The sequence below is a fragment of the Mastigoproctus giganteus genome, chromosome 12 (genome assembly GCF_048544385.1).
Source record: "Mastigoproctus giganteus isolate SK-2022 chromosome 12, ASM4854438v1, whole genome shotgun sequence".
NCBI lineage: Eukaryota > Metazoa > Arthropoda > Arachnida > Uropygi > Thelyphonidae > Mastigoproctus > Mastigoproctus giganteus.
This window is the reverse complement of record NC_143586.1, coordinates 25,018,290-25,043,402: the sequence shown is the minus strand read 5'-3', so window position 1 is coordinate 25,043,402 and position 25,113 is coordinate 25,018,290. Positions and strand designations below refer to the sequence as shown.

Below are 25,113 nucleotides of genomic sequence, written 5' to 3'. Positions count from 1 at the left end.
AAAAGGAATAGCTATCAAAATGGATAACAAAAGGATAATCTTGGCAGTCTGGTAACACTGATGAGAGAAATACAGTAGAGCATCAGTTATCCGGAATTATTGATGTCAGACCTCTTCCAGATAGCAAATTTTTTGGATAATCGAACTGGGAAATTTTCTGGATAATTTTTCCAGTAAGATTAATTTATATTTTTAATTTAATATTTAAATAAATATTTAGATATTTATAATAAATTTAAATGTAAGGTAAGATTAAATTGAATCAGATTAATTAAATGAAAAAAAATTATAAACCAATCTCAGAAAACAGAAACATCCACCAGGCATTTTTATCATTTTTATACAAAACAGGAAAATTAGAAAGATTTTTAAATGCTCTCGGTTTTTTCGACTTACCAAAAACGAGCGCGGCCAATCTGTGCATCCCAGTGGCATTTGCACAAAACAATTGTAACTAACTCTTTTCTCATCTTAAAACTTGGTGCAGGCATTTCTCTTTTAGTGGCTAGGGTTTTCTTGATAACGCTTTCTATAATAAGCCCATCTCATCAACATTATAAAAGTTTTCTTTCTCATAATTTGCTATAACTGAAGCAAACTTACTTTTCAAAGGACATTGCTGCCGAATTCGTCTGCAGAAAGTTTCTCGCCTTGAATATCTAGTTCACGTATACTGTGTCTCAGTTTAAAAGTTTATCAGCCAAAATCTTCATTACCTCTTAATTTTCGATTAAAATCCAATGCTTTTTCACACAACATTGGACCAGACACTTTTTCACCTAAACTTCGCTCTGAAGAAAACAAAAAAATAAATTGAGTGCACTCTATTTTTTTCCTTCTAGATCCTCCTTCACTATCCATAATCAATGCAAATTCTGTTATAGCATTGGAATTTTTCTTTATGTCATAAACTGTTGAAGTTCCCACATTAAACTCTTTGGAGAGATTTCCTAAATTTTCACCTTTTTTAATTCTATTAATAATTTACATTTTTTGTTGAAATGTTAAAACCATGTGTTTTCTTTTCGTTCACATTTTACCATAAAAAAATTAGAAAAATAATAAATTGCACAGTTTCAGGCTGATATTATTCTTATTGAATCTGGAACTAAACATATCTGAAATTCACTCATGGTTTCCAAGAAAACCCAGTAGTCTCTGTGATATTTTTATAAAGCACATTTTCAAGGTCACATAGAATTCTAGAGGTCACAACCAAAAAACAATAAAAACAATTTGCAGTTTTCGGTTTATTGGGCTTTTTGATTATACAATCTGTAATAAATGAGTAGTAAACTTGATCTTTTGCTTATTATAATCAAAATTCAATTTGCAAATGCGATCACTATAACCGGAGATTATTGTATTATAACTGGAACTACAATTCTTCCATCTGTTGTTATTGTTGTAGTAGTAGTAGTAGTAGTGGCATGTGATGCAAGAAAGCAAGCGTATAAGTTTATACAGCATCAGCCAAAAAAAAAAAAAAAAAAAAAATCACACCATTCTCTCCAAATGCCTGTCCAGTTCCTCCTTAAATTTATTCAACCTATCAACTTCCACAACGACAGATGGAAGTTTGTTCCAGCAATTAACCACCCGCTGGCTAAAGGCAAATTTCTGCACATCTATTCTACATCTGTCTTTTCTTAATTTGAATTTATGGCCTCCCTTAGGTTCATAATCTGAACAAGTGGAAGGATCCCATCAGAATTCAGCGTGCTCAACCCATTCAAGGCCTTATACACCTCAATCAGATCACCGCGCAGGTGCCTAGGCTCCAGTCAATGCAATTTTCAGAACTTAAGCCTCTCTTGGTAAGAGGATCCCTTCATTTCCTTCACCAATCTTGTTGCCCTTCTCTGTACATGCTCAAGCAAATCGACATCCTTCCTAAAATGAGGCCTCCAGACCTGTACGCCATACCCAAGGCGTGGCCTGATCATTGCCTTATACAGAGGGATAATTACTTCCTTTTCCCTGCTAGCAAAATTCCTATATATATCATTGACAAAACCACATGACCTGCCCTGGCAGCCTGTCTGCATTGATCAGAAAACTTCATATCTGACTGCACAATTACTTCCAGGTCTTTTTCATTTTCTACCACCTTAAGTGTAGTACCACACAGTTGGTACTTTTCTCTCGGGTTACTTCTACCCATATGCAGTACTTTGCATTTGTCAAGGTTAAACTTCAGTTGCCACTTCTTAGCCCATCTGCCCAAATTATCTAGATACTGTTGCAGTAGCATACTGCCATTATTGTGGAAGTGAGTAGTTTGAATAAATTCAAGGAAGAACTAAATTATTATAGGGGATGAACAGATGATGTAGGAAGTTTTTTTTTGTTTTTTGCTGATGCTTATAAGCTTGCTTTCTTGCTTCATTTGCCACTATTAATACTAAAATACTAATTGGTAAGATAACATTTGAGAAGAGAAGGGAGATGTTTTACAGGGAGAATTGATGCCGAATTTCGGAAATAGTTAAATATTTTGCATAGAGTTTCATATGTTATGAAATATTAGAAGAATTAAAGTTTTTGAGGTGTGGAAAAGGCTGAAATGGACAGTAAAGGTTAAAATGAGAAAGTAATGAGGAGGGCAGGAGAACAAAAAAAAAAGAAAAATTGGACCGGATATGTATCGAGGGAGAACAGTTTGTTAGGAATGTAACCAAAGGGAGGATGATGGGCAAGAATCCAAGATTAAGAAGGAGAATTGGAACGTTGGATGACTCAATAGGAGCCAACAGGTATTATGGGCTAAATAGAGAGGACTAAAGACATGAAGGTGCAATTGAGCTCTGACTCTCATGGACCTGCCATGTGGAGAACAACATTTAATGATGATTACCATTCAACAATAATAACATTGGAAACATTTAAATTATGAACAAGTTCAAGGACAAGAGAAGAGTGCCCCTTTCTAGGGCTGTGTTTCATCCTAGTTTATTCCTTCTTTCTTAAGTTTTCCAATTTTTTTTTTCCCATCTTCACATTCCATATTCCTATCCTAATTCTATTTCCTATTCCTCCTCTTACAACTTTCTCAGCCACGAGGATTTCCTTATTGATGATCTTGAAAGCTTCATCTCTTTTCCTGCCAGATGTGACATCCCTGCCATCATTATGGTAGCTTATGATTGCTTTTTCACTACTTTCCATGCCATTGGAGAAATGGCACACTCCCACTGCCCAGTCAGAATCATTCTGTATAAAACTTGAATTCTGAAACTAGTTCTTTCCTAAGCATTCCTTATAGCTTCTATAATTTTTTGCATTTCTTTATTTTGCTGGCAAAACTCCATAAGTTGTCCTAGCAGTCTGTCTGCACTGCTCAAAGAACTTTATATGCTGAACTGTACAATTACCCCATTTCTTTCCATATTTTCATAGCCCCTAGATATGTATTAACATACACAATTTTATTCAAGAAAGCTTGTTTTCTGTCAGTCTGTAACTTACTATAAACAAACATTAACAATTTTCACCAAATAAGATATAGAGAATGATGCCACAAAAAAAGTACACCTTTTCAATAATCCTGTTCCAACTGCTTAAACAATGCTCTACAATCCATAACCTATAATTTAAATTAAGATTGTATACATCATCTTGTGCTTAGTTTAGCATTAGTAATGGAAAATGATGCAAGAAAGCTTATACAGTATCAACAACAACAAAAAAAAAAAAAAGAACTACCCAATCATCCATCCTGCAGCCATCCTTTTCAATTTAAATTTATGTCCTCTTATGTATGTTATCTGAGAAAGAGTTAGGATGTGATCAGCATTTAGTTTACTCAATCCATTTAAACCCTTAAACACTTCAATCAGGTTTCCTTGTAGTTGCCTAGTTTCCAAGTGCTGAAACTTTCAGAAATAAGTCTTTCATTGTAAGAGTACCCTTTTTTTTTTTGTCCTGTAAAATAATCTTGTTGCTCTTCTCTGCACCTATTCCAATAGATCCACATTCTTCTTAAAATGAGGCTTCCAGACCTATATGAGGTGCTCAAGGCATACAATTGCTTTATATGATGAAATAATCATCTCCTCTCTGCTGGCAAAGTTCCTGTATATTATTGACAGAATATGAGCTGTCCAAGCAGCATGTATGCATTGCTCGGATAACTTCATGTCAGCCTGTACAATTATTCCTAGGTCTCTTTTGTGTGATATCACCTAATTGGTATGTTATTCTGAGATTACTGCTGCCATATGCATTACCTTGCATTTATTAATGAAAAATCTGAATTTTTCATTAATAAATCTGAAAATTTAAGCCTACCTGCCTGATTTTTCTAGGGTATTTTTGCAGTAGTGCACCTTGATTCCATAGTTCCACAATAAGCTTAATATGCCTTCATCAATATTGTCAATAAACACTGAGAACAGTAAGGGCCTAGCACTGAGCCCTGAAGGACTCTACCAATAACAACAGGCCAAGAAGAGCAGTGCACATCTATAACCACCCTATCTTCTGCCATATGCCATCCCTTTATCCACAACAGTAACTTACTGTTAATGCCACACTGCTTCAATTTGTATAGTCTTTCATATGGAACAGTGTCAAAAACTTTTCTGAAATCTAAATATATGATGTTAAAATTTTGTCTCCCCTTAACAAATTGATGCTATGATTTCTGCATATCTGTATTCCTGTAAAGATGATCATGCAATACCTTTTTAACTATTTACTCCACTGTTTTCTCTGGAAGAGATGTTAAGCTTACAGGTCTGTAATTTATCAATGTTATAAGAAAATAACTGCACAAGGGCCAGTTTCAGTCTATTTAAAAAAAAAAAAAAAAACTACAATAAATGTACATATTATATTATGTTGCAACACTTGTAGATCATACTTGTATTTGTTAAAATACAACATATATGTTATAATGACACAAATTCTAAAAAGTGGAAAAATCATAGCTAAGTGTCCAAATAAGAATAAGTACACTATGCCAAATAACATCCATTCTAATTAAATTAAGTATATATTGCAGATGTTTTTTTTTTTTCAAAGAAATACATACCATCATCCTTATCTTCCAAAATAATTATATAATAAATTATTATTATACAAAAAAAAAGTTCATTTTAACCCCAGGGGCTCGCATCTGGTGAGTATGGGCTTGGCACATCTAGGGTCCTGAGCTGGATATCACCATTCTTTTCTTTCTGGGTGATTCCCTTCTACTTCTCTCTCTCTCTCTCTCTCAGGGTAATCGGAATTTTTTTTGGCTGGTGCAGCATAAGCCTCAGGCTTCCTTGAACAATATGTCTAGTAGTAATAATAATGTCAGCTTAACTAGTTTTTAGGAATTTTTAGGAAGTATCAGTGATTTGAAGTTGAGCAATTAATGAATACCTGTACATACCAATTCAATAAATCAGAAAAATCCCATAACAACAATAAACATATTATCAAGCAAGTAGGAATTATATTAATTTATCTTTAAACAAAAATAAAGGAATATACTGCAATATAAAAAAAAAATGTAAAATGCCTGAAATTTTCTATTACAGCACATCCTTCAGCAATAATGGTTGGGCTCAATACGGAAATAACTTACTTTAGCTATTACATGGGGGGAAGACTGCTCTGAGTTAGAGCCACTACTTTTTTGGCTAGAGGAGGAAGAGGTAGAGGAAGTGGAAGAAGCAGATGACCTAAAAATAATAAGAAAGTGATCACTTTTTTAAATCTGATTCTAGATGCCAGCACTAACTCACAGAATAATCACTTATGCAAAGCTAATTAAGAATTTCACTAATGGGAGAGAATGCCACAATAAAACCATTGCCAAATATCCAAAAAAGAGAAAAAAAAAAAAAAAAAAAAAAATATATATATATATATATATATATATATATACTCAGCTCTCCAAGAAATATTAAATAAATATAACATACAAAAACACAAAAATTAAATACACACTTGCAGAATAATTCCTGCTTTACTGATTTAGTACTGAACTACATATACACACAAAGTTAATATACCAGAATACTCTCTGTTAGTGATTCCGTGCTGCTGCTGCTTGTACTCTGCATTTTCTGATTATAAGGTTGAAAACAGAGGACAGATTTGGAGAAGCCACACAAAGTTTGCATGTGTCTTTGCAGAAACCTTTCATGAAAGGATTAAATAACATAATACTCACTTCAATTAGATTAAAAACTCTAATGCATTATAAATGTGTATATAAAGTAACATAGACTTTTTTTTTTGTACCCAGCTTTAGAGCAATTAAAAGAAAAATAAGAATAAACTGAGCAAAATTTAAATGGATATTTTCCTATTCTTCTTTCCAACTGATTACTCTAAAGTTTGCTACTTGTATAATTCCTATCCATCTTTTAGTTCTATGCAATTTTTTTAAACCTTTTCCTCCAACTTCCATGAATTTTCAAACTGGCTCTTCCATTTTTCCATGCCCATCCAATTTTCATCTAGTTTCTTATGACTTAAAAGACTTTCCATCCTTCCAAACTGTGTATTTTTACCTCTCATATACCACATCATCTACTCTTTCAAAGTTTACTCTAATAAAGAAGATTTGTATTCACCCAGAAGTAGTTGTGATATAAAGATGAAATTTTTTTTTGTCTGATACTGTGAAATCTCTATAGCAACCACACAAATTTTGGTTTTGATCTGACAATTCCTTTTTTTTTTTCTGCAGCACTGAATGATGTGAAGTGTCACAATGAATAAAGTTCAATGGATAACCATCCCAGGATGCCCAGCAACTGCTGTGTGCATATGAAATGTTGTTGATGTGCCAGGAAAAGCAAGAGGATTTTTTTCACAACTAGTCACCACGGATGAAACTTGGATCTATCACATGATCCTGAAACTAAACAAATATCAAAACAATGGAAGCATGAAGAATCACCTCCCCCAAAGGTAAAGATGTAACAAAGTGCTGGCAAGATGATGCTCTCAGTTTTTTTTGGGGATCAGCATGGTGTAATATTAACAAATTACCTTCAAAAGGGCTGTACTGTGAAGTGAAGTATTATTCCAACCTACTCATAAAGCTACATGCTGCTATAAAAGAAAAAAAAAGATTGGGGAAGCTGTCAAAAGGTGTGTGTGCCTGCTCCATGATAATGCCTCTGCACATTCCTCAAATGCATTAATTTAATGTGCTCACAAATGTGGGTTTGAAATATTGCTGCATCCTGTTTATCTCCCTCGACCTTGCACACTCAGATTTTTTGCTCTTTCCCGCTCTGAAATCTTTTCTTCGTGGAAAACTGCTGTTGATGATGAGGTGTATAAAACTAGTGATTTCTCATACTCAGACCCCGCCAACTTACCCATTTCTGTAATACTATTATGGACAACACAATTATACAAGTAGACTATAGCATCAGTCGGTATGTAGCAATTGTGCAAACTAAATTTGCTACCAAGTATATCAATTATATATTGTGGAGGTGCTTCACCACAAGTTGCTCTTTCCCGCTCTGAAATCTTTTCTTCGTGGAAAACTGCTGTTGATGATGAGGTGTATAAAACTAGTGATTTCTCATACTCAGACCCCGCCAACTTACCCATTTCTGTAATACTATTATGGACAACACAATTATACAAGTAGACTATAGCATCAGTCGGTATGTAGCAATTGTGCAAACTAAATTTGCTACCAAGTATATCAATTATATATTGTGGAGGTGCTTCACCACAAGTTGCCACGAGTTGCACTACACACTTTAAGTAAAAAGTACCCTCCAACAGAGAAGTATATTGTTATTTATTTAAAATGTGTGCCATTCCCCATGTTTAGTTTAGGCCCCTTTTTTGGGGCCTCATCAGTAGGGAAATAGGCATTGTAAGCAAATGACCTGATGAGAAATACACACAATATGTGATATGCTTCATAGAATGTTTTATACTACCAATTTAGGTTAAAGGTCTCATAGTATGAGACCTTTAACCTAAACTGGTAGCTATAAAATATAAATATGGTAGCTATAAAACATAACTGTTACAAGTAGGGAACAACCTCAGTCTAAAGATTTTTCCCTAAATTCATTAAGATTATTGACCAATTTATAACTACAGTATGTATTTTTTGTGTTGTATATGTATTGAAATTCATCATTCTTAACTTTCCATGTTGTTTTTTTTTTTCTTCCTCAGTTGTACTATTCAGATCTTTATTCATCCATACTGACATCCAACCTCATGCTTTATTTTCTTAATGGCACTTGTGCATTTGTGGTTTCTGTTATGGCAGCTTTAAAGTTATTCCATAATTTGTTTGTATTTTGCCTATCCACACTATCAACCCAGTTGAGAGAGGGAACACACAGCATCTTAGAATATCACAATCCCCTTCTTTAAATTAAAATTTTCTGCTCTTGCTGTTAACAACTGAGACTGTTTATCATCAAACACTTAGCACTCTAGGATCGCTCCCTTCTAAGTTCCCATATCATCGAGCCTATGATATTATCATATCACGAGTGATGATAATATCCAGAATATTTTTGCCCCTAATACTTTCCTCAACACGCTGATATAGAAACCTTGATTTACATGATGAGTTTCCATTCCAATTGACCAAACAATAAAGAGCAAACTGAAATCTCCCATAACAAGACACTCACATTTACTCACCCATTCCATCTGCATATAGATGCAATCATCATACTCTCCACAGTCTTCTGAATTGTAGCATAGCCACTCTCATTTTTCTTTTGCTTCGTAATACCTCACACCACAAAGGTTAAATGCTGACATGAATAAGTTAAAGGTAGTAAAAGTTTAGGAAAATAAATGAAAAAATCATATATGGTTATTCATTCAGAAAAAAAGGATGCAGCAGTTTTGAAAATAAAAAGTGTAATTAGGTTAGGGACAGCAGTGATTATTTAATTAATAAGTTAAAAGGATACAACAATTTTGAGAAAAGAGGATGAATAAAAATGAATTAATATTATATTAAAATTAATATTAATATAATAAATTAATAACAATACAGGCAAACCCATATGCTGCTTGGTCTATATATAATAAGAGTGCTGGCAGCATGTTACAAATAAAGAGCATTATATGCCTTTTTCAGGAAATACTGTTTATCTGTAGGGCAACACTAGACAATTCACATATATGAGAGAGATTAATACAAACTTCTATTTATGTAGTTACTAATAAAGAAATATGTAAGTACTCTTTATTTTGTTAGCTACACTTACTTGTTTAATTTTTCCCAACATGATTCACATACACGGACTTCTTTTTCGATTCCAAACCGTGGAATAGGAGAAAAACGAGATGAGCACTTATTACAAAATATCTGTCCACAATTCCGACAATGGTGCTAATAAGAAAAAAATAATAATAATAAATAACAAAAACTTTTTTGAGATATTTAAAGCTTGAAGTATTAAAATTTTTAATAATAAATTACATCAATAAAATAAAATAAGGCGAGTACTTTAAACTTAATATCATTCAGTTCCAAGGTATTGCTTTTCATCAACAGATGACAAGTGAATATATTAATCCACAGATAACAAGTGAATATATTAATCCACAGATAACAGCATATATTGTTGTATGCTGATCTCCAATCTGGAAAACAAATGTTAGACTAATCAATGGGCTACAGTCTCATAAACAAGTCCAACAGCTATTGCTGATGGTTGCTGTTATGCCATTTTATAGTTAAGACAACACTGGAAGTTGGATAGTAATGCTACCATAGCTTTCCATAAGTTTCTTGAATTAGTGTAGTGCTCAATGCCAAACTCAGTAATTTTCATAAATAAGATTTTACGTAATTTTGTGAGTGATTGCTATCTTTTGTACCATTTTTTAAAAATTTTATTTATATATTTTTTACTGTTCTTATTCTTAAGGTACCATTCTTGACATAAATAAGACAGAGTTCATGTTATCAAGACTTTAAACGTCATCTACTTTGAGGGTTATTTCCATTTAGGGTCAACTATTAACAATACACTTTATTACACCACAATAATTAGCTCTGTTATCAGCATTATCTACTTTCACAAACTACTTTTAGTGAAAGTAAATGACATCATAAGAGCATGATCAAGCAACCAATATTACATATACATAGTGATTAGAATCTGTTATAAAATAAAAATGTAACGTTAAATTATATTATCAAATGAATCAACCATAATACTTTTATATCCCTTCCCACATTTATTTTTATCATCGTGATTTTAAGTTTCTTCATATACATAGCTTCCACTTCCTTAGCTTTTCTTTAGAAGAAATCTTTGTGCCTTCCCCATTATTTTGAAATTATTCAAAAAAAAAAGTAAGAGCATTTGTATGTCCACATGCCTGTAATTGAACAAAGTATTGGAAACATGCAGAAAAGATAAATATTGAACTAAGAAATCTGCATGAGTGAAAATGCATAAGAATAATATGTTTCATAAGAATGCTTTTGCTTAAATAATTTCAAAATGGTTGGGGGGTGAAGACACCTCACCTCATTTTCTTTGATGAGACAAAACAATAAACAGAAATATGAGGATATAAAAATATCATGAATGAATTTATTTGGTAACAGAATTATACACTACAATTTTGAGATTATTTTTATGAGGGATTCTTATTATCTTATCTTCCTTCACGGATTAGGCAATCCGCCTGTTCCGATCTCGAAGACGTCTGCCCATCTTTTCTTTGGTCTTCCGCTGTCTCTTTTTCCTTTTGCTCTATATGTGTAAGCTAATTTAGGGAATCTATTATCTTCCATTCTTTCTACATGTTTTTTCCATCTGTATCCAATCAAATTTGTCAGACAAGACTTCCCCTTAACAAACCCATGCTGTCTGAACTATAACTGCAGTCTTGTCTAGATGATCCTGCATCGCTTCCTTAACCAGTGACTCTCATTTTCCCTAGAACAGAAGTTAGGCTAACAGGTCTGTAATTATCCGTGTCACCCTTCGATTCCTCTTTGTAAATTGGGGACACCTTTGCACACCTCCAGTCCATGGGGACCTCCCGAAAAGATTCCAATCCATATATAACATTAATATAATTAAATGTAACAAAACACTAGTTTTAGATGTTGGGGTTGAGGATATGCTTATCATTCCTGCTTAGCCACTGGATTGGTAGAATGCCCACTTATGTTATTATCTACTTTCACTTACGATATTTTGATATCCTGATCTTTGTGGTTAGTTGTACAGATAACCAAAAGAACACCATAAGTTTCAAAATAAAATTCAAATAAGACACGATAGGAGGGAGTATATGATGAGAGCCTTGTCGATCAATTCGGCCCTGGAAAGATTGTGCAAGGCTCAAGGGGTAGAATTTTTTTCAGCCTGGACTGTACTTGTTAACAGGAGAGATTGCTTCTAAAGGGATGGGATACACTTAAATAGAAAGGGTGCAAGAATATTTGCTGATGCTATCGAGGCAGTGTTAGGTGGGTCGGAAAACTGCTAGCTTGGGGGGAGACAAAGACCAATAGATTGACAGTAGCCACTGGCAGAGGTGAAAGAGATTCTTGCACTGCTTCTATTAGAATGAGCAGAAGCCTGAAAAACAAGATGCATGGTATTTCAGAGACTGCTGGGAGCCATTGCGGTACAAGTAAACACATGGGTTGTGTTATGGTAGCTAAGAATAGAAACAGGTGCAGGTATACTTGTGTGTACACCAATGCTAGGAGTTTAGTAAATAAATTTGATGAATTTGAGGTATTGCTCAAAACATCAAAGGCAGATATTGTTGGGATATCAGAGACGTGGTGTCACACAGATATAAGGGATGCAGAACTGCAATTTGGGGAGTACAACGTCTACAGAAAGGATAGACAGGATAGGAAGGGGGGAGGGGTTATGCTATTAGTTAAGAAACACATAAAAACCAAGGAAGTGAAGCCAGTCGACATCACTGGACAGTGCAGTGTTGAGTCAGTTTGGTGTGACATAAGCATTGGGAGATCAAAATTGAGAGTAGGAGTGTGCTATAGGCCTAATGACTCTGATGAGTATAATAAGGAACTGTACAGGGAAATAGAGTGCGCCAGTAAATCAGAGAGTCTTATAATGGGAGATTTTAATTTCCCAGATATTGACTGGAATTTGGGGGCTGGTTACTCACACACTAGCAGGGCTTTTGTGCATTTATTGGATGATTGTTTTCTACATCAGCATGTTCGGGAGGCAACTTGAGGGAGTAATACTCTTGATTTGATTATCAGCAGTGATTCTTCATGCATTAAGAATCTGCAGATAAATGAACCACTAGGTGGCAGTGATCACAGTGTGCTGAAGTGGGATTTACTCAAAGAGGTAACTACCATTAGGGGTAAAGGGAAGGGTTATTGCTTCCGTAAAGGCGACTACGATGGACTGAGACAGTATTTAAATTCTATACAGTGGGACCAACTGATGATGTTACCAACAGCAAATTCAAAATGGGAAGCATTCAAAGAACCTATCTTGGAAGCTACTAGGCTTTACATACCAACTAAGAAATATTGTTCAAGGTTTAGGCCAAAATGGATGTCAGATGAACTAATGAGGCATATGGCAGAGAAGAAAAATGCATGGGATACTTACAAATTAACACATGACACAGAAGCCTATGATAGATACAAGTTGATATGCAACCAAGTTACAAAGGAGGTTAGGCAGGCGAAGGCAGATTACGAGAAATCATTGGCAAGGGATGCAAAGAAAAACAGCAAAGAGTTCTTTACTTATGTAAACTCTAGAAGGAAGGGGATAAATCAGATTGGTCCACTTGATATTGATGGGTCAACTGTTGATGATCCTGCTCAGGTAGCTAACAAACTAAATGAATATTTTGCATCGATATTCACACATGAGGAGTTATTCAGCAAGGGGAATGCCAGAGGTGTATTCAACTCTAGCAGTAAGTTACAGAATCTTGAAATAACTGGGAGTAAGGTGGAGGAGAAACTGTTGAAGATAAACACAAGAAAGGCACCCGGGGTGGATGGGATCTATCCAGTTATATTAACGGAGGCAGCAAAGGAAGTAAGCAAACCCTTAGCCATAATTATGGCAGCTTCCTTGGACTCAGGGGAGGTACCCATAGACTGGAAATGTGCAAATGTGACCCCAATTCACAAAGGAGGATCAAAGGCTGACACAAGTAATTATAGACCTGTGAGCTTAACTTCTGTTCCAGGAAAATTAATGGAGGCACTGGTTAAAGAAGCACTGCAGGATCATTTGACAAGACTTCAGTTATAGCTCAGACACAGCATGGTTTTGTTAAGGGGAAGTCTTGCCTGACCAACTTGATTGGATACTATGATGCAGTCACAAAAGAACTGGATGCAGGGAATAACTTTGATATTATATACTTGGATCTTAGAAAGGCTTTTGATACTGTTGCACATGGAAGACTGCTACACAAATTGGAGCAGTGTGACATTGGAGGCAAATTGCTGCTATGGATAAAGGGGTGGTTGAGGGGGAGAAGACAGAGAGTGGTAATCAATGGACACTGCTCATCGTGGACTAATGTTATTAATGGAGTCCCTCAGGGTTCAGTATTGGGTCCTTTATTGTTTTCTGTATTTATAAATGATATTGATGATGGTATATCAAGCTTAATGTCCAAGTTTGCAGACGATACGAAGGTTGGCAGGGTTGTCAAGGACACTACTGACACTATGCTGCTGCAACAGGATCTGGAAAGGTTGAGCAGATGGGCTGAGAGGTGGCAAATGAAGTTTAACATTGACAAATGTAAAGTACTACACATGGGAAACAGCAACCCCAGAGCAACGTATCAACTCTGTGGTACTACACTGACAGTGGTAGAGAATAGAAAGGACCTAGGGGTAATTGAGCAGGCAAATATTAAGTTCTCTGAGCAGTGCAGACGGGCTGCAAGAGTAGCTCATAGAGTATTGTCAATGATATACAGGAATTTTTCCAGCAGGGATAAGGAGGTGATTATTCCATTGTATAAGGCAGTGGTCAGGCCACAACTAGAGTACTGTATACAGGTCTGGAGGCCTCATTTCAAGAAGGATGTAGAGCTGCTGGAACGAGTACAGAGAAGGGCAACAAGATTAGTGAATGGAACAAAGGGGTGCTCTTACGAAGAAAGGCTTAAGTTTTGCAAATTACAGTGTCTGGAGACTAGGCACCAGCGAGGTGATCTGATAGAGGTGTATAAAGCCTTGAATGGTTTAAGCATGCTCAATGCTGATGGGATTCTTCCTCTAGCTCAGAAAAATCACCTGAGAGGGCATAAATTCAAATTGAGGAAAGACAGATGTAGGATAGACGTGCGGAAATTTGCCTTTAGCCAGCGGGTGGTTGGTTGGTGGAACAGACTTCCATCCCTTGTGGTGGAGGTTGATAGCCTAAATAAGTTTAAGGCTCAGCTGGACATGTATTTTGAACGAACAGAGGGGTGAAGTGGAAGTGGGTTTTTTTTTTTTTTTTTTTTTGGCTGATGCTGCATAAGCTTGCTTTCTTGCATCAAATGCCTCTACTAATGCTAATGCTAACCCACTAGCAGATTGATACTGAGTGAGCCATTACAGGATTTTCTATTTTGTTGAAGCAGGGGCCAAAGTGGTGTGTTGAAACTGGGTCTCCCAAACGCTATGATTCCCCTCTTCCAGTTCTCTCAGGTAAAGGTTGCAACAAGACAGGTCAAAACATGTCAGATTCTTATGATTTTTTAGTCTGGAAACTAGGCCCTCCACTTAGAATCACTGGAGCCCAGTGATGCTAAGTGGAGGGCCAGCAGAATATCTGGGAGGCCCTCCACTATACACAGGCATCCACTCAATTGATAAGCCTTAACCTAATATAGTTTGTTAAAGTAAGGTTTTTATATGTATTTTTTAATCCAAGGTTATTAAAGTGTAATCAATCAACTTTTTTAAGGCTTAGTAAACTAACAAGGACTATACTTTGGCCCTCTATATGTCTAACGGCCAGTAGACTATAGGCTGCTAAAAGTGAATGCCATGGACTTACACTGTTTAAAACAGAATGGCTACCGGTTACCAGTAGTCATAAGACACCTCAAAATACACTATTTTTCAACAAATAAAATTAGTAAAGGTTACTGTGTTATTTGTTTAAAATATGAAACACCACTATTACACACATTTTGGTTACTGAGCTCTATGATGAGTACTGAAAGTCCACAGTATTTATTTATGGCATAAATGAGTAACTGATAGCCTGTGGAAACCTGCCAAAAAATTGGTGATTTGTGTTAAGCAAATAAAATTTTCTGCAGTAAAATTTTAACCTTCCAGGACTCAGGTGGAATCTGACATACTGGTGTTCCCCTCCCCCTGTATAATCTTCCCTCAACAATCTGTCTCTAATCAGGGATACCTATAACTGTAATGAGCTGTTTTCCAAAATGAAATACAGTAAAACTTCATAAATCTGACAACACTGGACTTAGTCCTTGTTACACTTTTAAATATTCCAGATTTTTCAGACCTAATATTGTACATAAATACTGATAATAAAGTGCCTAGATGTTCAAATAATGTTGCCATAATAATGATTATAGCATATGGTTCACCACGGGAAAGTTTCCAAATATCACACTTCAAGTTAAAAATGTGACATGACCATCCAAAGCAACACACCATCCAGTGTCAATTCACTGATAAATTCTTTGATATATACATCTCTTGAAGATATAAAGTGGCCCAACATCCGATGGTAATTTATTCCACAAAACCCATTGTATGTTGAAAATATTGTAAGTTGAAACCAATAATATATTTCCTGTAATTTATTTCAAACCCTTGACAGGAGACCCCCAACAACACAAAAAATAGGCATTTCTTACATGTTATACTTTATTTACATTAAAAATGAGTGTTTTATAAAGATTATTTAATAAATAGTCATAAAACATCTTAAAATGAAAAACCCAATAAATTAGCATTTACCTTAGACTTGAAGTGCAGAGCTGATGAAATCAATGGTGGCATAGTGGTGGTGTGACTATTTCAGGAGTCAGGTGTCTTTTCAGTCTTTTGTCGCTACTGGAAAAGAAACTGTCCAAAGTGGACTGTTTCTGATGACTTTTTTGTAGCTTCCTGAAGTAAGAAATGACTTCATATTCCATTTTGCATATCAGTGTTTTCAATGTTGGGGTGGTTTTTTACCACTTCTCTTAAATGCTCTCAACAAGAAATGAGTCTTCAACTCTTCAGCAGACACATTTTGGGTATCTTCTTCCTCTCCAGTGTCACTTTCTGTAATTTTCTCCAACTCTTATAGCTCCCCTGTTGTTAGCTCACACCCATGAGCATCAATAAGGTCCGCCCCACATCCTCTTCGTCAACCTCCAGACCAATTGATTTACCAAGAGTGACAATATCATTTGTCAAAGCACCATCATCTTCAAATCTGTCAATGTTATGGATAATTAAAGGCCAGATGTTTTTCCAGACTGAATTTAAGCACCTGGTGGAAACATCATTGCAAGAACTTACAATCAGTTTCACACACAGTCCAGGATGTTGAACTTCGACCTCCAGAAATCATTGAGGGTGACAGCATTTTCACAAGAGGTTGCTGCAAAGCAACCTGCAAACATTTTCTTGGTGTAGATTTTCTTGAAGTTTTCTATTACTTGCTGGTCCATTATTGGTTGAAGAAGAGGAGTGGTGTTGGGTGGCAAAAATTTGACTTGAACACAGTCAAACTGTCCCTTAGGAGATTAAACAAGGTTGGGATCATGGCCTGGGACATTATCCAGCAGGAGCAGTGCCTTCACAGGAAGCTTATTTTTCTCAAGATAACCCTTCACTGAAGGACAGAAAATTTTAAGTGCCCATTCACTGAAGACATATCTTGTAATCCAGGCCTTCTTGTTACTGTGCCAAAACACTCCCAGCATGCCTTTATCGACTTTTTGTTGTTTAAATACTCTGGGGGTGTTAGAGTGATACACAAGCAAAGGGCTTGAGCTTGAAATTTCCAGAGGGATTGGCGTGTTATTATGGTGTTATTTGGTTTTTAGGAGCATTAGCAACTAAGGCCATATTGCTCCGGGATATGCGGTGGTCATTCCCTGACCTTTCCGCAAACTCCGTATTTGATGGTGACGGGCTCGAACCCCGGTCTAATCAAGAAACGGGTGCTACGCACTGCTGCTTCTTCCCACCTGGCTACGGAGGCGCCAAGGGATTGGCACCAACAGGAGAGTGAGCCTATCTTTCATAGGCTTATGCCCAGGTAAACTAGCCTCATCCTTAGTGATGTTCGTTCTCCTGGGCATTTGCTTCCAGAAGAGGGCAGTTTCATCAATGTTAAAAACCTGCTGTGAAAGATTACCCTCCTGATCAACAAACTCTTTGAATTCAATTTTAAAGGCCTCAGCTGCTTTTTTTAACAGCACTGGATGCCTCTCCATGCCTTTCAACACTTTTGATATTCGCCCTTTTTTTTTTTTTTTTTTTTAAGCACTTGAACCAGCCTCTACTAGCTTTAAAGCCTTCAAATGCACAGCACTGCCACTGGTTGATGGAGCTTTAAGTTTAAGATCGTCATAGATCTGCTTAGCACGTTCGCAGATAAACTGTCTAGACACTGTGTCATCCTTCATCTGCTTTTCCCTAATCCATATCAACAAAAAACCTTTCCATTTCCACAATAAAGTTTCTTCCCTTATGCACCGATGTGGAATCATCACTAACTTTAAACACTCTGTGGACTATCTTTTTGTTTAAGTATTGTAGAAAATGGTTTGATTGAGGAAAAACTATACTTATGTACTAATACATTAATTTTTTACTCCTTCATGTTTTTTTATCATCTCTTGTTTTCATTTTAATAGAAATTTATTCTTAACTTGTGCTTTAGGAGCAATGGTTATTTAATTTCAATTTATTTAATTAATAAATTCAAAAATAAACACAATTAAATTACTGTAATTACGTATAATTAACAAAAACACACTGCTTATACACTGAACAAGAACATCAAACAGAAGATAAAGAAACTCTCCAAAGTACTGTAACACATGGGAATGTTTATTGAACAATAATAAAGATGCTAATTAGTTGAGAACAATCGTACGACTGATGTTCCGTGCACCACGTGTCTGAAAAATTTCACCCATGTATCATTCCAGTTGCAATAATCAGAATCCACTTACCCATCAACAGATTTTAGATAACCCTGCAAATCTCGATGAACTGTTTAATTTTATTCGGCAAATCCACTTTGACAAACGAATCTAAAAAATATTGATATGCATTAAAAAAACCTGTAAAAACACATCTTGGCCTTTGATGCCCTTGTGTCTTAAAAACCCTTAAAACAACAACAATAATCATTACAGCTATATCAGGAAACCATCAGTTCCTGCACATATCATCGATCCTTAAAATAAAATATTGTATGGAAGGTATATCGGATCCTGAGAATATTGGACGTTGATGTCATTGTAAGTTGAGGCCCCACTGTATATGTTGGAGGGATCTAATCATGAATGGTAACTACTGTAATTCAAATTGCATGCCATATAAATTTATAGCAAAGAGAGCAAGGTTTTCTGTTATTTTTATTTATTTTTTAAGAAGACAAGAATATGATGTGTGGATAACTTTTCGATGGCCACTGCTTTGACAACCAAGGAAAGCATCCCAACGTGATCAATACGACGTTAAGCTTGCAATTGAGAAATAAACACACAATGAAGTTAGCTGCAGAAGCAATTTTTGGTATCACATTATAAACTAAGTTTAATAAGGTAAATAGGTCACACAGTTTAATTATCCCATTGCAGCCTCAGCTTGACTCATATATTAGTAAACAACCTACTTCAGTAAGCTATAATAAAATTAACCAAGATAAAGTTGCTGTAATAAATGCTATTTACCATTAGAGCACTGCCTGAATTTTTGTGGAGAATTTCAAACTACTTCAAAATTTATACAACTGTACATAATTATTTATAACTGCTAAAATAATAGCTGTTATAAATACTTATGTACAGTTGAGGGATTTGATATGGGGACTTGAAGGGCATAACAATTTTTGAATTACTGTAATTTTTGTGCAACATTGTTAAAAAAGAAAAATGCAATATTTTCTGAATGCTGGCATTTATGAGGTTTTACTGTACATAAAATCAAATCTAAAGCTGACAGACCATATCCTCCAAAATAACTTCTGAATAGCTGTAAAAAGCATTTCAAAAACATTGACATTCTTGTGAAAAATGTTCAAATCCAAAAGTCACGTAAATACAATATTTTATTTCACCATTTCCAGTGTTATTATTTAACAACATCATAAGTCATGATTTGTTAGATTTCGAATCATAAAATTTGAATAATGAAATATATAAATTATTTTTTTCTGGCCTGCAGCTGAACAAAGGTTGCCCATACAACTTATGGCAATCAAAAGTGTGCTGGCCACCTAAACATGAAGAAAGACCATAGTTTACTAAATTTATTTCTAATCATACTGCTTCTGCTATATTAAATAGTTTTAAGTTGTTAAAATTTAGTTTTAGAAGCAACTTGCTCAAAAGCTAACCGGAATTATTTTAAATTACTAAAGCCAATTCATTTTCTGAAAATTAATCAACCTTTCTCTGCACCACAGAAAACTGCACTCTGCAGCGATGACAACATTCCCCATCAGCCCATTTTGGTGCTTGATCTGCCGTGAACATAGCATCACTTTCTTTCAGCATTTGAAATTTGAAACCTAGAAAGAAATCCAATAATAATTACAGGTATCACAATTACGTAAGTGTTAAATGATAAGTAACAATGTTCAAAATTAATTTAAGAAAATTAACTATTATGCAAACACACATGCTTTTGTAATAGTGGATGCACAAGGTATTTTGTCACCCAATATTAGAATAGTTGTCATTATTTTTCTCAATCAATAACAATACTTGTGTAACAAGGTGTATTAAACTACTCTATGTTAAAAGTGAAACAATGTTTATTACATGCACTGATTCACAGCCATTCTTCTAGTAATGAGATTTAAAGCAACTTCTTGAAAGTTGCTTTAAAGCAACTTCTTGAAAGTCTAAAATGCTGATGGAGCTGACATTGCAGTTACACTTGTGAGACAAACATCACAAAACTCCATGATTCTGTAATGTAAACATTCTTTGCTCCACTCTCACACTAGAGGGACTATTAGTACAGTAATACCCCGAAGTTACGCGATAGGTGGGTCCGACGAAAATCGCGTAAGTCGAATTCGCGTAAGTCGGGGTACAACTTTGCATATAAATTTTGCTTAATTGGGACCAAGGACTAATATAAACACTAGTTTAGAAGAAAAATATTAATAAAATTGCAGTTCTTTATACATATTAATACAAAATATGTATTAAAAAAACAAATTACTTACGTTAAAAAGTTATTTCGATGTCGATGGCTTCATAAAATCTAACAAATTCGTCTGACGACACAGCGCGTTCTTTTTTTCACACAGAATTTCTTCGTAGCAAGCTAATAATTTTTTTTTATTCCTTGCTTTGTAGCTATAACGCGTTCTACGTTGGAGTCTATGTTTTCTAACATTTTTAAGCCCTTTACAATTGAGCCCTTTTCAATTTTCAACTTGTCAAGTTTGCAATTGTCATGTGCTTTTCGCCATTGCTTCATTTAGGCCTGTAGCACGTGCAATATCACATGGTCTTTCATTTCGCTCAAAGCGTTTCACAATTTCATATTTTTTCTCTATCGACAGAGGCGGACTGGCCATAAGCCTTACCGGGGAAACCCCGGTGGGCCAGTGTGATTTTGGCCATAAACCATAGTATGAGGCCACTATAAATTTTCCCGGGTAAGAATTTTTGATCCAGTCCGCCTCTGTTTATCGATAATTGCTTTTCTTTTTCTCTCTGAATCTGCAGTGTCTTCACCAGGACGCTTCCTTTTCACACCTTTTAATTAAGTATTTTACTCATTTTTAGGGAATAAAGCACAATTACAAAACGAGGAGGCACGCTTGATACGCATAAATAAAGCTGCGCGCATGTAGCAACTGAATAAACAACACCATAAAGGCAGAGATACACTATTAACACCTCACATTTCTAGGGGTTACTACCATAAAACAATAAAAGTCCAGTTGCGTTTCTGCTAGTGAAATCTGTTATAAACTGGTAGTAAACTCGATCTAATTGCATTTGCGATTATACCGATAGCTGGAATTGTGTTGGTTTTTACGTTATTATGGTGAAATGTGTTTCCCCTTCACTGATATAAAAAACATAAAAGCAGCAAAGTTGAATTTTGTTCATCTTTCGCTCTCATTCTCCGCCGTCGCACCGCATATCGATAACATATGAAAAACGACCTTGAAGATAGTGGGCGGCAGCGTTGCGAAACGAAAAAATCAAGAACCGCGTAACTCCGAGTTCGCGTAAGTCGGGGTAGCGTAAGTCGGGGTATTACTGTATAACTCTGGGTATATTTGCCAAGGTCTAAAAGTGCTATTAATGCCTATACTGGAGATGACCATTCCAAGTGGTGTCCACACCTAACAGAGTAATGGCTACATCCCCTCTTTGACAACTGGGAATACTAGATGGCAGATGACTGCCATCACCTAGTGAAAAACTACCACTTTGCTTCATGGAGATTTTATATGGCCAAAACTACTCCTGGACTCCAGAATGAAGTCGCCCCCCCCCCTCACTGTTTCTTCTATTGTGCTGCACAAGTACTTTTGAGGTTATGATGAGCATCACGTTGAGACACAACATTCCTCACATTTCAAGAGTAGAGTTTTAAAATGATTTTTACAAGCTGGTTGCTAGAACTAGGGATAAAATTTGATGTTTACTCGCTCACCACTACCTACCTTCTTTCATGGTTTATGATTTTATGACAGCAAGAACATCTCCATAACATACTCCTACTCTCATATAACACACTCCTACTCTCAATTTTTTTTCCAAGTTCTTACATCGCACCAAACTGACTCAACATTACAATGGTCACCCATGTCGACTGGATGCACTGTCTTAGATATAATATGCTTCTTAACTATGAGCATAATCCCTCCTGTCCTGTCTGTCCTTCCTGTATATATTGTACTCCCCACATTCAAAATCAGCATCACTTGTGTCTGAGTGACATCATGTCTCTGCTATCCCTACAATGTCTGCATTTGATGACTTAATCAGTACTTCAAATTCATCAAAGACCTGGAGGTAACTGTGCAGTCAGATACGAAATTCTCTGAGCAATGCAGATGTGCTGCCAAAGCAGCTCATGGAATTTTGTCAATGATATACAGAAACTTTGCTAGTAGGGATAAGGAGGTGAGTATCCCATTGTATAAGGCCATGGTTAGGACTCATCTTTAGTATTGAATACAAGTCTGGAAGCCTCACTTTAGAAAGGATGAAGATCTGTTAGAAGGGGCACAGAGAAGGGCAACCAGATTGGTGAAGGGAACAAAATGGTGCTCTTACATAGAAAGGCTTCAGTTCTGCAAATTGCAGCTTCTGGAGATTAGGTACCTACACGGTGATCTGATTGAAGTGTTTAAGACCTTGAATGGATTGAGTAAGCTGTACATGAATGGAATTCTTCCTCTTGCTGAGACCACACATGAGGGAGCATAAATTTAAGTTGAGAAAGCATGGTTGTAGCACAGTTGTGCTGAAGTTTTCATCTTCAGCCAGTGGGTGGTTAATCATTGGAACAGGCTTCTATCTGTTGTTGTGGAAGTGGATGGTTTGAATAAATTCACAGAAGAACTAGACAAATTCTTTGAGGGTGTGGAAGAGAGAAGTGTGTAAGTGGGTAGTGAGTTTTTTTTTTTGGCTGATGCTTTACAAGCTTGCTTTCTTGCATCATTTCCCACTACTACTACTACTACAAGTATCTACATTCCTCCAAAATGAGGCTTCCAGGCCTGTATGCAGCATAATGGTTAGATGCAACCTAACTATCGCCTTATATAATGGGATAATTATCATCTTATCCCTTCTAGCAAAATTACTGTATATCATTGACAAAATCCCATGAACTTTCCTGGCAGCCTGTCTTCCCTGCTCAGAGAACTTCATATCTGAATGCATAATTACCCCCCCCCCCCCAAGTGCAAACCCCAGAGGAGTTTGCATGCATTTACATATCTACCCCTATCAAATTTAAACCCGACCTAATCACGGTGTTATTTTTTAAACTCATTCTTCCTTTGGTAGGAAAAACAGAATATTTTTCCCACACAACGAAATGCTTTCATCTTTTACCTCAAGATCACCTGTTCACAATAACTTTGAACTGCTCCATACTGACACTCTTTCCCAAAATGCACTAAGTGTTGAATCTACAATAGCAGTGTAATAGAAGGATTAAACTATTGTTCAGAAGCTTTTAATTTTAACCCTTCCACACCTGCCATACCACTGTTCACCATATTCCTTAAAATTGCACTACCAGGCCTACTGCCACTAATGGAAATATTTCTGTAATGATGTTTTCGTTATTCCTTAAGTGCTTTACTTTCACACACTATACTTACTAAGAGAAATATATTTGTAAGATTTTGTCTTACAGTTTCATGACATTTTCAGGTTTCCGTTGCATTTCTACTGTGTATAACAATCCCTCATTTGCAAATTCAGCAGTATTAATAATTTACTGTTGTTAATTTTATAACCTTTATGTGAATAAATAATGGATAATTATTTTTTAAATTAGTACCGAAAAACTGGTATTTTTGTATCAATACCGGGATTTGAATACTGGAAAAAAATGACCGGGATCCCGGAATATCAGTATTGTAAGCCCTAGTGTGCAGGCAAGCCCCATATAACATGGTACTTCTACAACACAGTTTCGCTCTAACATGATTGATAAATTGCAGCAATCCTCGCACAACAGTACTTCTACAACAAGGTTTCGTTCTAACACAGTTTGAGAATTGCTAGAAATCTCCCATAACAAGGTATTTTTAAGCATTTGTGCTAGGGAAACCCTGCTATTATGTTAGATGAATTTTCAATAATTTTCAATGTTTCCATTCCTTTTTTCTGAATCCCTGGTGATGACTCGCTAGTCGTTATTGCCTTCATGGTATTTTTCTAAAACACATTTCTGGAGGTCACTACCATAAAACAATAAAAACAATTTGCAGTTTCCGGTTTATTGGTCTTTTCTGTTAGTGTAATCAATTATAAAAGGGTGGTAAACTCAATCTTCTTGCATTTGCTATAGTACCGATAGCTGGAATTCTGTGGGTTTTCACATTATTATGGTGAAATGTGTTTCCTCTTCTGTGAAATATTCAATCATATAAAAAATATAAATTTCCAGAAACTCATTACTTTGTATGTGTTTGTTGCAACTTGTGCATGCTGTGTTCTTTGTTATTTATTGCTTATCATTTTTACTGTTTTAAATTTTAAAACAAAAAAAAAAATTCAGTGAACAGAAATATCGATTAGTATGTACATATTACAGTATGTATTAATTAAGTAAGTGTAAATTTATTTTTATTTTGCTAACTAGAAAATATTCTTATGATTTTCACACATCATTTAAAGTGGAGGTACACTGTATTTTATTGGGAAATCCCCGGGTGTTCAATAGCTTCTGTGTTATTGAACTTGTGCTTGTTTGAGACCATAAAAAATAATTGACTTCGAAGAATGAAGTTCGTGACTTTTAAAGAGAGCAGAAAGTACATGAAATCTAAATGCTGCAGAAGAGATTGCTCTTCATCTCACTTCATTGCTGCTAAGCAGCGATGAAGAGGAAGAAAATTAAATGAATGTACATTATCTCACATATAAGTATCACAGTTTGTAAGGTAAGACGTTTGTTCAGTTATTACTATTTAAGTTACTGCTATTATAAAAATAAAGTTAAAATATTAAGGTATTACTACTACAAAAATTAAGTTTCCAATAGTTATAAAAAAATGGTATATTTTTGTTAGCTTTTGGAATGTAACCCCCATTTGTACCGGTTCTTAGGCCTTTATAACACCGTTTCACATTACATAAGATTTTATAGGAACCAAATTACCGTGTTAAGCGAGGGTTACCTGCACTTCAATAGAGGAGTTTGAAACAGAAAATAATATGAACAAAGAAATGGAAAATTTGGAACCCGGA

The 25,113-nt window shown here is 35.5% G+C and overlaps 1 protein-coding gene across 1 annotated transcript in view; it reads right to left on the bottom strand.

Moving 5' to 3' along the window:
* Positions 1-25,113, bottom strand: part of LOC150076799 (hepatocyte growth factor-regulated tyrosine kinase substrate-like) — a 155,525-nt gene that overhangs the window by 88,992 nt on the left and 41,420 nt on the right. The window contains exons 7-9 of the mRNA XM_090386541.1: positions 19,594-19,715; positions 9,213-9,337; positions 5,576-5,672 (exon numbers count right to left, since the gene is read on the bottom strand). Of these exons, the coding sequence (XP_090242667.1) occupies positions 5,576-5,672; positions 9,213-9,337; positions 19,594-19,715 (344 nt within the window). The remainder of the gene's footprint in view (positions 1-5,575; positions 5,673-9,212; positions 9,338-19,593; positions 19,716-25,113) is intronic.